Source organism: Chionomys nivalis, chromosome 20 (genome assembly GCF_950005125.1).
Source record: "Chionomys nivalis chromosome 20, mChiNiv1.1, whole genome shotgun sequence".
Classification (NCBI taxonomy): Eukaryota; Metazoa; Chordata; class Mammalia; order Rodentia; family Cricetidae; genus Chionomys; species Chionomys nivalis.
In genome coordinates this window covers 35,725,102-35,738,343 of record NC_080105.1, presented here as the reverse complement: position 1 = coordinate 35,738,343, position 13,242 = coordinate 35,725,102, and the positions used below count along the sequence as shown (strand labels likewise).

Here is a 13,242-nt window from a genome sequence, read left to right as displayed (position 1 = left end):
CAATTTCTAAAGGGAAATTCACACGTAAAGCGGTGGACCAAGAGAAACTGCACTGCCAGCAACAGCACCATCCGAGAGCCAGTTATCCTCTCTGGTGGGTTTATGTCCAGTAAAGCCTTGAAGCTCGGCATTTACACTTTGACCTCTGAATGTTAAGTCACGCCAGTTGCAAAGCACATGGGGCAAATTTCTAAAGTCGGACTTACTTATATGTGAAGTTGCATGGAGCTGTAGGCAGATGAAGGCTCCCCTGCATCTGACTGTGGTCAGCTCTAAACAGAGGATTGAGGTAGTCAGCCCGATTCTTCCATAGGTGTGACCACAAAGAGTAGGTTCTTTCTTGAATCCTGTTATTAAAAAAAAAAAAGAGAAATGACTCAGCTTGGTTCTTCTAAATAACAAGTATATTCAAGCTGGAAAAGAACTAGTAATTGTTATCTGAGGCGTTCTTAATATATAGCAGTGACATTACCATCTGCCAGTGGCTTCTTGGCATGGTACAAAAGTGTTCTTAGGATACTCCTTACTCCATTACTGTTTGTACCAGCCTTGACAAAATGTTTGCGTATTCTGAGTATTTAAAGAAATATCAGTTACATAGTTTCATTCAGTTTTTATCCTCAATCAGTTACTGGCTTAACTTTCCAAGCACTATGCTAAATGCTTCAGCTTTCTTTCATTTAACCCACAATTCCTGTATATGTCCCATTTTCCGAATGAAGAGACAAATGAATGGGTCTCCCCAAATCCCATACTTAGTAGAAAAGCCAGTATTGAAAGCCAAGCAGATACCATTAGGATTAGCTATCCTAGCATAGCAGACCACAAACTATCAAGAAAACCAAGTGAGACCAAAGGATAATCTCTGCTATGTGCACATTAATCATGTACCCTGTGGTTGCAGACAGAGGCCGGCGTTCACCCTCAGGAGTCCTTCAGAAACTGAACCCCCCCCCTTTTCCATTCCCACTATATGGGGGGAGGGAGGAGGTTGTATGCATGCATGCATGTATGAGGGCAGATGTCAAAATCATCCTTAACTGTTCTACCTTACTCTTTCAGGCAGGCCCACTTATTCAAACCCCCAACTCAGCCTCACTAGACAGCTGCTCCAGGGTTCCCTCGTCAGCCTCCAGAGGCTGGAATTGTACACTAACTCCAGTCCTCATGTTTGTGGGCAAACATAAGCCACTGAGCCATCTCTCAAATGCCACTTGTTTTCTCACTGATCCTAGAGATCTAAAAGGATCTGCCAGTCTCTAATCCCCCAGCACTGGGACTATAAAGCACACCACCAGGCTGGAGAGATGGCTCAGCAGTTCTTTCAGGACCCAGGTCTGCTTCCTAGCACCCACATGGTGGCTTTCAACCATCCTTAACTTTAGTCTCAGGGGATCACACATGCACGCAGTGCACATTCTCACATGCAGGCAAAACGTAATATACCTAAAATAAAAGTTCTCTTCTAAAAGCATGCCACTACACCCAGTGGTTTTTTGTTTATTTTTAAATGTGAGTTCTGGGGATTGAGCTTAGGCCCCTATGCTTGCGTAGGAACCACTTCTACCAACAAGCCTGTACTCTGCTCTTAAATAATCTCCATTTATCAGAAACCACACTTTAAGGTCCATGGAGAGAACAAATCAGCATTTACTAGAAAAAGTAACTTTTATTCCACTCCAAATTTTATGTTATTTGTACCTCAAAAGTTCTGTTTGGACTTCTTAAATCACCTAAATCTTCAATGGTATTTAAAATTCAAAGTATTACTAGCCTTGGCTAATGAATTTAACCCAGATGGAGTTGTTCTCAAGTAGGTGCAAAGATCATGAGTTCCAGAACACCCTGGGCTGTATTGTGACACTCCATCTCAAAAAGTAAAGAAGAAAAGGGCCTAAGGAAAGGGTAAAAAGTCACCATCTGGGATCTACTTGAATGAAAATATCTTTATATTGGAACTCATCAAACTGCTATGTGCAATGACTATAACCCCCCAAAACAAAACTAAAACCCTAATGGTTTCAGTTTCAAATATGCTTTTCCAGTTAATCTGAAGTTTTTATTATGTCAATCAAATAATGTCTAACATTTTTAAGGCAAACATAAATTTCTTTAGTTCCAGAAGTTTCCTTTAAATATTAGTGTTAAGTCTTCCGACCTGTCTGATTCAGGCAGAATCACAGGGAGAAGTGACTTTGATAACATTTAAACAATTTATGAAATGGTGTCAGGAATGGGAAAAGAACGTAGAATAGTTCTGTAACTCAAGTAGTTTTCAAAACTATGAAAGTCTGTATGAAATCTCAGCTGCCAAAATCACTAACAACTGGACACCAAAACTTACTTGAGTTCTCGTCTCTCCTTCTGGCTATTGCAGAGGAAGTTTCCGAACTGACAGGAGTAGACATGGTGCTGAATGTGAATCAGAAACCGCTCGTTGAACTCAAAGGCGCACGGGAACTGCTCCATCAACTGCCAGACACACTCAATGAACTGGTCGATTACCGGAGAGATTTCTTTTGGGTCACCATCTAAATTTCCATATCTATAAAACATAGTATTTTAGACTTTATACCTAAGAGGTAGGATTTTTTATTAGAAATCTATAAATGCAAAGATAATCATAAAGCAACTTCAATTCCTAAATATTACAAACTTTGGATGAAGTAGAAAAATAAATTTTAAGATTCCAATTGGAAGGCGGGCGGTGGTGGCACACGCCTTTAATCCCAGCACTTGGGAGGCAGAGGCAGGCGGATCTCTGTGAGTTCGAGACCAGCCTGGTCTACAGAGCTAGTTCCAGGACAGGCTCCAAAACCGCAGAGAAACCCTGTCTCGAAAAACCAAAAAAAAAAAAAAAAAAAAAAGATTCCAATTGGAAAATAAACTTTGTAATGAAGTATGAATAGAGAAGAGAATATGTCTGACAGAAAACTTTTTATGGACAAAGAATATTTTTTAATTTAAACTTTGCTTTTGAACTTAGATTAATAATACAGAAGCAATTTTAAGCAACTTCTAGGTTCTTCACATTTGCCTTAGCTGTAAAGACCATTTCTCCAGCAGTTACAGCTGCCCACAGATTCTACATGGCAGTGTTCCCACTCAGCTCCATTAAGACTGCCAGTGCTTTACACTAGTTTGTGATTTTTAGAAATAACCCAGAGCCTCATCCTAAGCCCTGCATCAGCCTCCTAAAGGTACCTCTTTCCCCACCCTACTTCATTTCCCTGAAGACTTAGCTGAACCCCGCTTTCCTCCTCCCCGGGGACCTTCTCTACCCTCCCTTCTAGCCAATTCCAATCCTTGTGTCGTCCCGATGCCTGGAGGCACTCTCTGCCTGGAAACACCACCACCAACGCCAAGTGGCTACTCCAGACCCGGACTCAGCTAGGCAGTTTTCACTCTTGTTCCTACACTATTACAACAACCTATCCGCATTCCCTGGGAACCAGGCCAGACCTTGATGTGGACCCTTTCAGCCTTCCCTCCTAGACCATTCCCGTTCTTTACGCCAGCCCCCAATTCCCAGAAACATTCTCTGGAACCCTCAGTGGACACACCTGGAAAGGGTCTCTGGTAAGTCATTCACACTCTCATCCTCCACGAGGACCTCCTTACAGGTCCCCCTTCTCCCATCTGAACCCCATTCACTGGAGACTCCAACCCTTGGTTCTGACCCAGAGTACCTCAGCCCTTTTATTCCTCAATGGAGATTTTAAAGCCAGAACAGATGTTCTACAAACGCTAAGAGACCATAGATGCCAGCCCAGACTGTAATGGTTTAAGTAAAATGCTGTGCTTCTCCGAGGGGCACAGCAGAATAAATGCTGCAGGTCCCCAAGTGGCGGCAGTGGGAGTGAGGGCCATAAGGGCCAGCGGACCCTAGGCCAGGAGCCACATGGTGGGTGATAGACTGAGATGGAGCAGCCAGTCCCATGAGGAGCCACAGCTGTGGCAGTGAGAGACAGACAGGCACACCATGCAAAGTGAGGTTGGAATTTTATTTAGTGGGTTATGGAGGGGTAAGGGGAGAAGAGCAGAGAGAGAAACAGGAGGAAGAGAAGAAGTGGGGAGAAGGAAGTGAGGCAGAAGCTGCCTCTTGGGGGAGAGATAGAAAGGAACAGATTCCGGCTGCAAGCAGGAAGGAAGATCTGCCTGTCTTAGCAGACTGGGTGAGTGGGTGGGGCTTGTCTCTTAAAGGGACAGGACAGACCATTACACAGACAACTATATCTAGCAAAACTTTCAGTCAGGTGGAGAAAAAAGGCATTCTATGATAAAAAACCAAACTTAAGCAGTATCTGTCTTTAAACCCAGTCCAACTGAAGGCACTAGGAAGAAAACTTCCATCTAAAGAAGAAAACCATACCCAAGAAAACACAAGAAACAAGTAATTTCAGAACAGCAAATCGATATATCACAACAAAGTAAGTGGAGTCAACAAACACCGCCCACTGACATCTCTCAACATCAGTGGTCTCAATTCCCCAATAAAAAGATACAGACTAACACAATGAATGCAAAAACAGGATCCATCCTGATGTTGTATCCAAGAATCACAACACCAAGGATAGACATCACGTCAGGGTAAAAGGATGGAAAAAATATATCCCAAGCAAATGGACCTATGAGCAAGCAGATGTGGCCATTTTAATGCCTTGCAAAATAGACTGGTGCCTACATAGAACTTTAACCCCTATGTCTAAGGGACTTTAGTACAGGAAGGTACTCTGTATACTATCAAGGAAAAACATAAAAACCAACCCTGGTACAAACACTGTGATCTAACAATGATGTCCTACCTGTAAGACTGTGGGAGTAACTAACCAATATGTGATGTGACTTCAGGCCCACTCCATGAAATGGAACCTACAGTCAACACTGCTTGGATGACCAAGGAACCTGAGACTAGAGAGTCCAGGGCCCTAGAGTAAAACCAAATACTATTCTTTTACTAAAAGAACTTGGCAATAAAATGATGCCTGATGATATTCTGCTACACATAGTTCAGTGCTCGCTTAGTCACCAGAGAAGCTCTCTTGCAGCAGAGATGGCAACAAATGCAAAGACCCGCAGCCAGACAATATGCAGAAAGTGAGAGACCTTTAAACACTCAGCCCTAATGGGATGTCTCCCTGCAGAAAGGGAGGCAGAAAGAGTCTATGATCAGAGGGGATGGAGGGAGGCCACCAAGAAAACAAGGTCCTCTAAATCAACATGGTGCACATAAAAATGCACAGGGACTGAGGCAGCCTGTACCAGATAGAGCCCTGCAGCTGAAAGAAGTGGACACATGCGCCACCACCGCCACCCCCTGTCCCCCAACCCAACACTATCGCCAATTGATCACCACTTACCACTTTACGAATGAAAACTTAGTTTCACCCAAGGGAGTCTCATTAGGTAAACAAACTACTCTTAAGGGCAGGCTGATGCTCCGCAGTAGATGTCCAACAGAGAACAAACTCAGCAGCCCTTTGGAGGTTCCTTGTCTCTCTCAATGCCATGTCAGGGCTTTTTATTTCTTTCCTTTTCTCTTTTAAAAATTTTATCTTTTCATAAATTTGTATCCTTTTGCTTTTACCCTATAGGTCTTAATGTATATATTACGGCTTCTGGTTTGGGGGGTTCTTTTTTGAGAGGGGGATTACTGAGGGCAAACAAGTGGGCCTCTGAGTCTGTATCTGTTTCTTGTGCCTTTTCTTAGGTTCTTTTCCTTTTGTTTGTTTTGTCCCATTCCAGCATGTTTGCTTTCATTTTGTCTTATATTTTATTATCCCTTAGATGCCTATTTGCTTTCTAAGGATAGAAAGGAAGTGGTGGATACAGATGGGAGGGAATGTGAGGAGGACCTGGGAGAAGCAGAGGAAAGGAAATGGTAATCAGGATAAAGTTACAAAAAAAAAAAAAAAACTATTTTCAATAAAAGAAAAACTATGTTGCTTACCTATGATTAAATTTATGTCCAAAGGCAATCCAGTCCTTTTCAATTAATACCTAAACATATACACACACAAAAAGAATATAAATATCCTGGAAGCTTCTGAGGGAAACATAGAAAACCATACTAATACTAAAGTACTCATTTACTGGAGCTTAAGAAACCCTAAGTGATAGAATATGTTGTCAGACAGAGAGAGGGCTCATTAGTTTAAGAAAACTTAATGCTCTTCAGAGAACCCAGTCCCAGGCCCCAGCATCCATATGACAACTGTGTAACTCCAGTTACACGCACACGGTGCACAGACACACTCGCAGGGAAACCTTTATATAAAACAGTAAGGAATCAATCTCAAAAGAACCATGATATCTAGAATTACTTAAAAGGGGCAAAGTTGAAGGCCTTGTACATGGAAATTAAACTTAAATATGCGTGAAACTGCAGCAACTCTACCCGGAGTTCTCTCTTATGTGCCAGGCACTGTGTTTATGGCTTCACATGTCATTGCGTTTGCCTGACAGCCATTATTATCCATCATTTTAGAGAAAGAGAAGCTAAAGACAGATGAAATAGTCTCCAAAGACATGAACTTAGGAAGTACGTTATATCCTAGGTCTCCCTATTCCTCACCTTATTTGTTAACCAACATATAAAATGTTCTTTGCCTACAATGTAAAATCCCTCCCTGCCAACAAAAAGTAAAGGATACTTTCTTGTATCCTGTATTTGAAAGTCTAAAATTATGGGGTTAAGAACTATGTTTGAAATTTCAGCCTTGCTTTGAAATTAGGGCTACCATGAGTTTACTATCTGAAATAGTGTAGATTAAAAAAAATTTTTAACCATGGTCTGGAGAGTGTGTACAGCTCTTGCAGAAGACCTGAGTTAGGTCCCAATCCTCACTCAAGCAGATTGCAGTCCCATGCGCACATGGGCAATGGCATAAGCCATCAATATCTCTTTAGAAATACATGGATGAGCTGAAGTTGGCCCTTGACAACTCTAAATGCATTACATATGTTTAATGGCTTAATGTGGAAAGATTCCTAGAGTATGTAGCTAGGAAACCCTACATTCTCCAGCTAAACAAAGGAACCTAGCCTGCTCAAAAAAAAACATTGAGGCAGAGGCGCACCTCAAATGTCTGAAGTAGCATGTTCTCAACAAGTAGCCTGCCTGTTCTGCCTTGTCCCCAGGGTAACAGTTGACATAACTCACTAACAAAGGTCCAGTGATACAGACGATTTTGTGGAGCTCCTGTTAGCTTCTGTCTCAAGCAGATTCAAGACCCACCAAGGCACTTTCTGTCAAATTATGGTTCAAGAGCAGACATTAGGTCAGCCAGTCACCGGAAAGCCCTCCAGTCATTTGAAAGACTTTTACCAACCCAGCCACAACCTCACACCCAGGCAACTGCAGCTGGAGTCAAATTGTGATGCACACTCAAAAGGTTCCAGCTCTCAAAGTACTCCTGACTCCAGCGAAAAGGGAGAACACTTAGAAATTCAGTATGTCATCCAGTGCTATCAAGGGCCATTATAAAACAGACTTAGGGATGAATGCCGCTGTTTGTTGTTGCTGTTGTTCCCCCAGGTGCTATTTGCACACGCAGAAACAGATACGATGCAGAAATCTTTTCCAAATATTTTTGCTCATTTTTTCTGTTATACATTCATACACTGCCCCAACTTGAGATATCTGTAAACAAACTATGTATAAAAATCATTAGTTTCCAAACTTCTAAATATATTTTATATTGCTCCTGAATTCACATACAGCATTGACCTACACTAGTCTCAACATCCTCAAAATAAATCTATTTCAATTCTGTTTCAGTTTCTCCCCTTTAATTAACCTTGCTGATCGATTAAGAGAAGAATAATGTTGATTGGAAAGAAAAACAAAGTCACAAGATTCCCAAAATGAAGTGCACTGTTGGTCAAGGCTCTCTCTCAGGAAGGTTGCCACCAGACTCACCATGAAGCCCTTCACAGTCCGATAGTAAGGGTCCAGCAGCAGGCTTGCCACCGAGCACACCTGGGCAGTCCTGTCCCAGCCATCAGAACAGTGGACAAGGACACTTGCCCCTTCCTCTGAAACTGCCTGAAATGGCAAAGGGTTAGAGTGACTATTAGGTTTGGCTATAGCTAACAGAACTACTAGAGTTAGCACTTAGGCCCAACCTTCTCAGAGCCAGTGACCAAAGCTTTTCTGTCCCTTCTCATTACATTCAACAGCCAACATTCAATTCTCCACAAGTTAACAAGTGGACCGAATACACATATGCACACTACGTAACACACTTTTAAATCTTACTGAAATGTTGGGGTTAAGTCTTACTGAAATGTACAGGCCTTTTCTAAAAGGGAAAGGTATGGAAATCTAATTTATCAAATTGTGAAGTTACAGATAAAAGGAGAAGGGCCAAGGAATACATCCAGAGGAAGGACAGGCAAAGACCATAGCAGAAAATGCTAGGAAAGAATCCTATCTGCTGCCGAATATATGCACACATCTTTAGCTATCTTGGCAGAAAACACAAACTGGAAAATGTGGCAATTATGTAACATTTGTCAGTAACTGGAGTTATACATTTACATGCGTACGTGTGTGCGTGTCACTTCCGTAAGAGACTTGATTTGATCCTGCTTACTGCTGCATGACTTACTCACATGCTTAAATATAACTGAAAAGCAGGATCTACTGGATGGAAGCCAAACCCCCATCACTGAGGTGACTCCCAGGAGTTGTATGGTCTCCTACAGAAAACTCTTTCCTTCATCCAGGATTAAATCTAACAACAGAAGAGAGAATATCTGCAAATATTCTAACGTTTGACCACTGTGATAACTCACAGTTCATTGGCCACCGTACTTTCTCACAGGATATTTCCAGCACACGGAGCCTGCAAACCTTGCTACCCACGCAGTGGGCACAGGAGAGCAAATAAGAAGGGGACAGGCTGTGCTTTGAGGTTATACTCATTTCAGGTCTACCCCTTAACCTTTTCCTCGGTGCCCTCACAAACCTTTGCAATGAAGATTCCTGCATCCATGATGGCTTTGATGTGCCGTAGCCAGCCTGAGTTCTCTAGCCCCCACAGGAAATCACTCATAGAGGGAGACTTAAGTTCACACACTGCAAGAAAAACATGTTATAAAAGTGAAATTAAGGCGATGTCTCATTCTACATGATCACATTTTAGAATGTGTTGGCTTTAGCAGATATTATCTAGCTAATCAGTAAATATCCAAATATATAAAGTTAGAGTCTATTTAATCACTATAAATAAATATTTTTAAGAAATGTTTTCTCTGATCACAGGAGATACTGAATCTACCTGCAAGAATCCCAATATTAATGCAAATCACTGTTGCCATTGCAAAAGCCCAGCACAGACCATCCATCCATGGACCTCTCTGGCAAAGGTATTAAACTTTTGCAGCTACGGAGAACTTAAGAACAGTATAAAGGAAAATCATCACAATGGTGATGTCAGCAGTTATTTCAATTAGAATACTCCAACACCTCAGTGCTTAATATTAGGACCGTTACAAGAACACAAAATAGAATTCCTTACGCGGAAAGGATATAGCTCCTTTTGCCAGCAGTTTACTAAATGCGAGTGAAACCTGTGTGCAGGAAACTGGGTTCTGTACCTCTGATCCCAGTTCCGTGCATCAGACCAGGGATTTCCCCTTTGACTTAATGAAAATCTAGGATCCCAATGATATCCATATTTATACATCCAAAGCAGGTATGCAGGTATTTCTAAAGCATTATCAACAAGAAACAGTGATCTCAAGAACTCATCTTGTATTTAATGTAAGGAATGAAAAGCCTTAAGGCTAATGTTTTATGGATCTCCAACACAACATTCCAAACCTTTTGATTAAGAAAACCTTTCAAGTATTATAGATCAACCAGGAAAATTAAATAGTGATCTAGAGTACTATTTAGGCCTAAGAGTATTCTACGGTGCGCACTCATGCAGTAAACACGTACAGAAAGTAGGGAACTCTGCTTCCTTCCCCTAACTGTCAGTAAGTGCTATGTAATCATCTTAGAGTTGTTATTCAATCCACTGAGCCTCATGTCTTCATTTTTTTCAGGTTATAATTTAATTAATTTAATTACATTTTCCCTGCCCTTCCCTCCCTCCACACCTTCCCATATGCCCTTGCCCACTCCCCTTCAAATTCATGACCTATTTTTTCAATAATTGCTTTTTGCATGCATATATGTATGTATGTATGTATATATATATATATATGTATGTATGTATACCTAAGCATAACCTGTTGAGCTCATCCAATGTTGCCTGTATGCATGTTTTTAGGGCTGACTATTTAGCACTGAATAGCCAATTGCTACGCTTTTCCCTGGGAAAGACCACCAGTCCTACCCCCGGCTTTCTTCAGCTGCCTATAATTCTTTGTGTTCAGCTGAGGCCCTGTGGACTCTTGCTTGTCCAGTTTGGCATGCTCATAAGTGTTATCCTTGTTCTGTTCATGTTTGGGCATCCATGTTGGTCAGACGTTATAGGTATAGCGTCTAATGTTGCTAGGAGATGTAATCTCAGAGCAAACTCCCTGATCCTGTGGCTCTTACAATCTTTCTGGTCTTTCTTCTACAAGGTTTCTGTGCCTTACGTGTGTGAGTGTTAAAACAAAGATATGTATTCAAAGCTAAACCCTCACATTCAAGTTTTAAGTCCTTGCAGGTACTGTGCATACGGAAGCACATGGAAATTATGACGGGCAGCATTTAATTCAGCAGATGCTTCCTGCTGTGTACTATGTTTTCTGCCACACAGAAAAACCGTCAGCAGTTGAACTCCAATTCACACAGAGATAATGATGAAGGAAACAAACTGACACTTCCCAGCACAAACATTCATTAATAAAAGTTATTTTAGGGCCAGCGGTGGTGGCGCATGTCTTTAATTCCAGCACTCAGGAGGCAGAGGCAGGTGAATCTTTGTGAGTTCGAGCCCAGTCTGGTGTACAAGAGCTAGTTCCAGGACAGGCTCCAAAGCTACAGAGAAATCCTGTCTCAAACCAAAAAGAAAAAGAAAAAGAAAACTAAAAAAGACATCTATTTTATTTTACATGGTGGTGTATGTCTGTTACCTGGTACTCCAGGGAGAGGGAAGAGCGGGAGGATTCCTGGAACTTACTGGCCAGCTAGTCTAGTCACCTGGTAAGCCTGGATCCAGTGAGAGACCCTGTCTCAGAAGAATAAAGTGAAGCGCACTAGAGGAAGACAGTCAGTGTTGACCTCTGAGCTCCAAACATGTACACACACTACACGCAGACACACACAGAGACACGACATGCATACATACATACATAAAAATAAAAATAAATTAGCAACTGAATCATGAAAAGATAAGGAGTAACCTCAAATGCGTGTAACTACATGAAAGAATCCAATGTAAAAGAGGTTCCTCCTCATTTAGGAAAAGACAAAACCATGGAGAAAGCAAAGGTCAGTGGTTTCCAGGGGTCAGGTCAGACAGCGGAAGGCTCATCAGGACACAAACACTTTGTGAGCAAAAAAGCGACCCTATATAATGGTGGATACATATTATTAAAGGCTTAAACACAGAGAACACAAATGGAAACTTTGGGCTTACGTGGTAATAATGTGTCCGTGTAAGAATACAGACTGTAACAAATGTGTCTCCCAGTCAGGAATGTATCAGTGTAGGCATATAGATTGTAACAAATATGCCACTCTGGGAGGGGACTTTTCCTAAAACCCTGGTATTGAAGCTATACATGCAGGAATGTTATGAATGTGAGCAAGATATACATACACATGGGGAAGATATGCGGATGGGAAGTCTATACATATGATAAGTCTATGCATGTTGAAATCTATGCCTGTAAGTGGCTACACATGTGCAAAGACTGCATATGGGGAGCTATGCATGTGGAGAGCTCTGTGGGAAGTGGTATGCATGGGGGGTTCATGTGAGAGGCTTATGTGTAGGGGCTACGCATGTGAGGCTACACATGTAGGTGTAAGGAATATAAGGAGATCTCTGTATCTACTGCTTAGTTTTGCTGTGAACCTACAAGTGGTAAAAAACAAAACAACAACAACAACAAAACTAACTTTAAAAAATACTGAGCAGATACCTCAATTGGCCACAAATGCTTCAAATCTCTCTTAGAGAAAGAAACGGTTCACCCCACCCAATTCTTCCCTCTATAATTCACTATGAGCCCCAAATGTGTTGTTACTTACAGAGTAGCTTGTGAGTTTGGACCTGTTACTTCTCCTCTCAATTTTCTCAAGGGAAACATGAGGACAACAACCACCGCTGGAAAGGCTTAGTCTTTATGCCCAGGACACTGCAGCTCCATCTGGCCCAGCTTCAGTTTCAGAGACCTCTGCCAACTTCATCTGAGTTCAGACTTCAAAGCCACTAAACCCCGCCCACCTGCTTTCCACTGTCATGTTCCATGTTGCTGCCTCTACTTCTTTGCTCTGATATTCTTGTAGTTTTGCCTTTTTCTTTAAAACTCTTTCATGATCACTTTAGTGGGGAACCAGGAGGAAGTAGGAAAGTATGTTGTTTTCAACTGGAATAGAAATAGGAGATTAAGCCGTGCCAGTGTGGATTAATAGCTTGGAGCAAGTCTCTGGGCATCAAACTGAGTCACTAAATAAACAAAAATCTATTCATGCATCCAGGGTGGTGACTAGAAAGCCAGCGTCTGATTGGACTCCAGTCTACCTGGGTGGGATGCTGAAATGCTGGTCTGAACTCATCTTTCTGCTCTACAATTCAAATTCTCATCCTCTGCACACAGAAGCCTGCTGCTGAGATACAACTACACCAGGCGAGAAGTCTGACAGAAGCAAGCCCAAACCAGCACAGGAGCAGGCTGGCGTCCACAGCTCTGTGGAGTCCAGAGCAGCACCACTGAAGAGATGTTTACAAAAGAACAGCTGGAGCACAGCCAGTAAGTAAAGAAAGAGAAGCACAGGGAACACAAAGCAACAGAACAATGAGCCACAACAGGATTTAACAGCTCTAAACTGGAGCAGGCAAAGGGAACAAGACACCATCACTTTTCTGATGAGCAGATTCACACTCTAGCGGCATAGGAAAGGACCAGATTTCCCCTGCCTCTTTGGTCACTCATGGCAAGACTTCATAGTCCTACCGGTGTCTTCCTGATGGCAGGGGAGTGATTTCTGGTGGGTTTGGCTGGGGTGTGGCTATCAGTTAAGGATCCCTATATAAGCTGCCCTGGAACACAATAAAGGGGGAATTCTTGGTT

The 13,242-nt window shown here is 42.1% G+C and overlaps 1 protein-coding gene across 1 annotated transcript in view; it reads right to left on the bottom strand.

Annotated features, from left to right (window-relative positions):
* Window positions 1-13,242, bottom strand: part of Mtmr7 (myotubularin related protein 7) — an 80,529-nt gene that overhangs the window by 3,911 nt on the left and 63,376 nt on the right. Inside the window, exons 8-12 of the mRNA XM_057752456.1 lie at window positions 8,973-9,082; window positions 7,922-8,047; window positions 5,951-6,000; window positions 2,345-2,545; window positions 207-347 (exon numbers count right to left, since the gene is read on the bottom strand). Coding sequence (XP_057608439.1) covers window positions 207-347; window positions 2,345-2,545; window positions 5,951-6,000; window positions 7,922-8,047; window positions 8,973-9,082 — 628 coding nt within the window. The remainder of the gene's footprint in view (window positions 1-206; window positions 348-2,344; window positions 2,546-5,950; window positions 6,001-7,921; window positions 8,048-8,972; window positions 9,083-13,242) is intronic.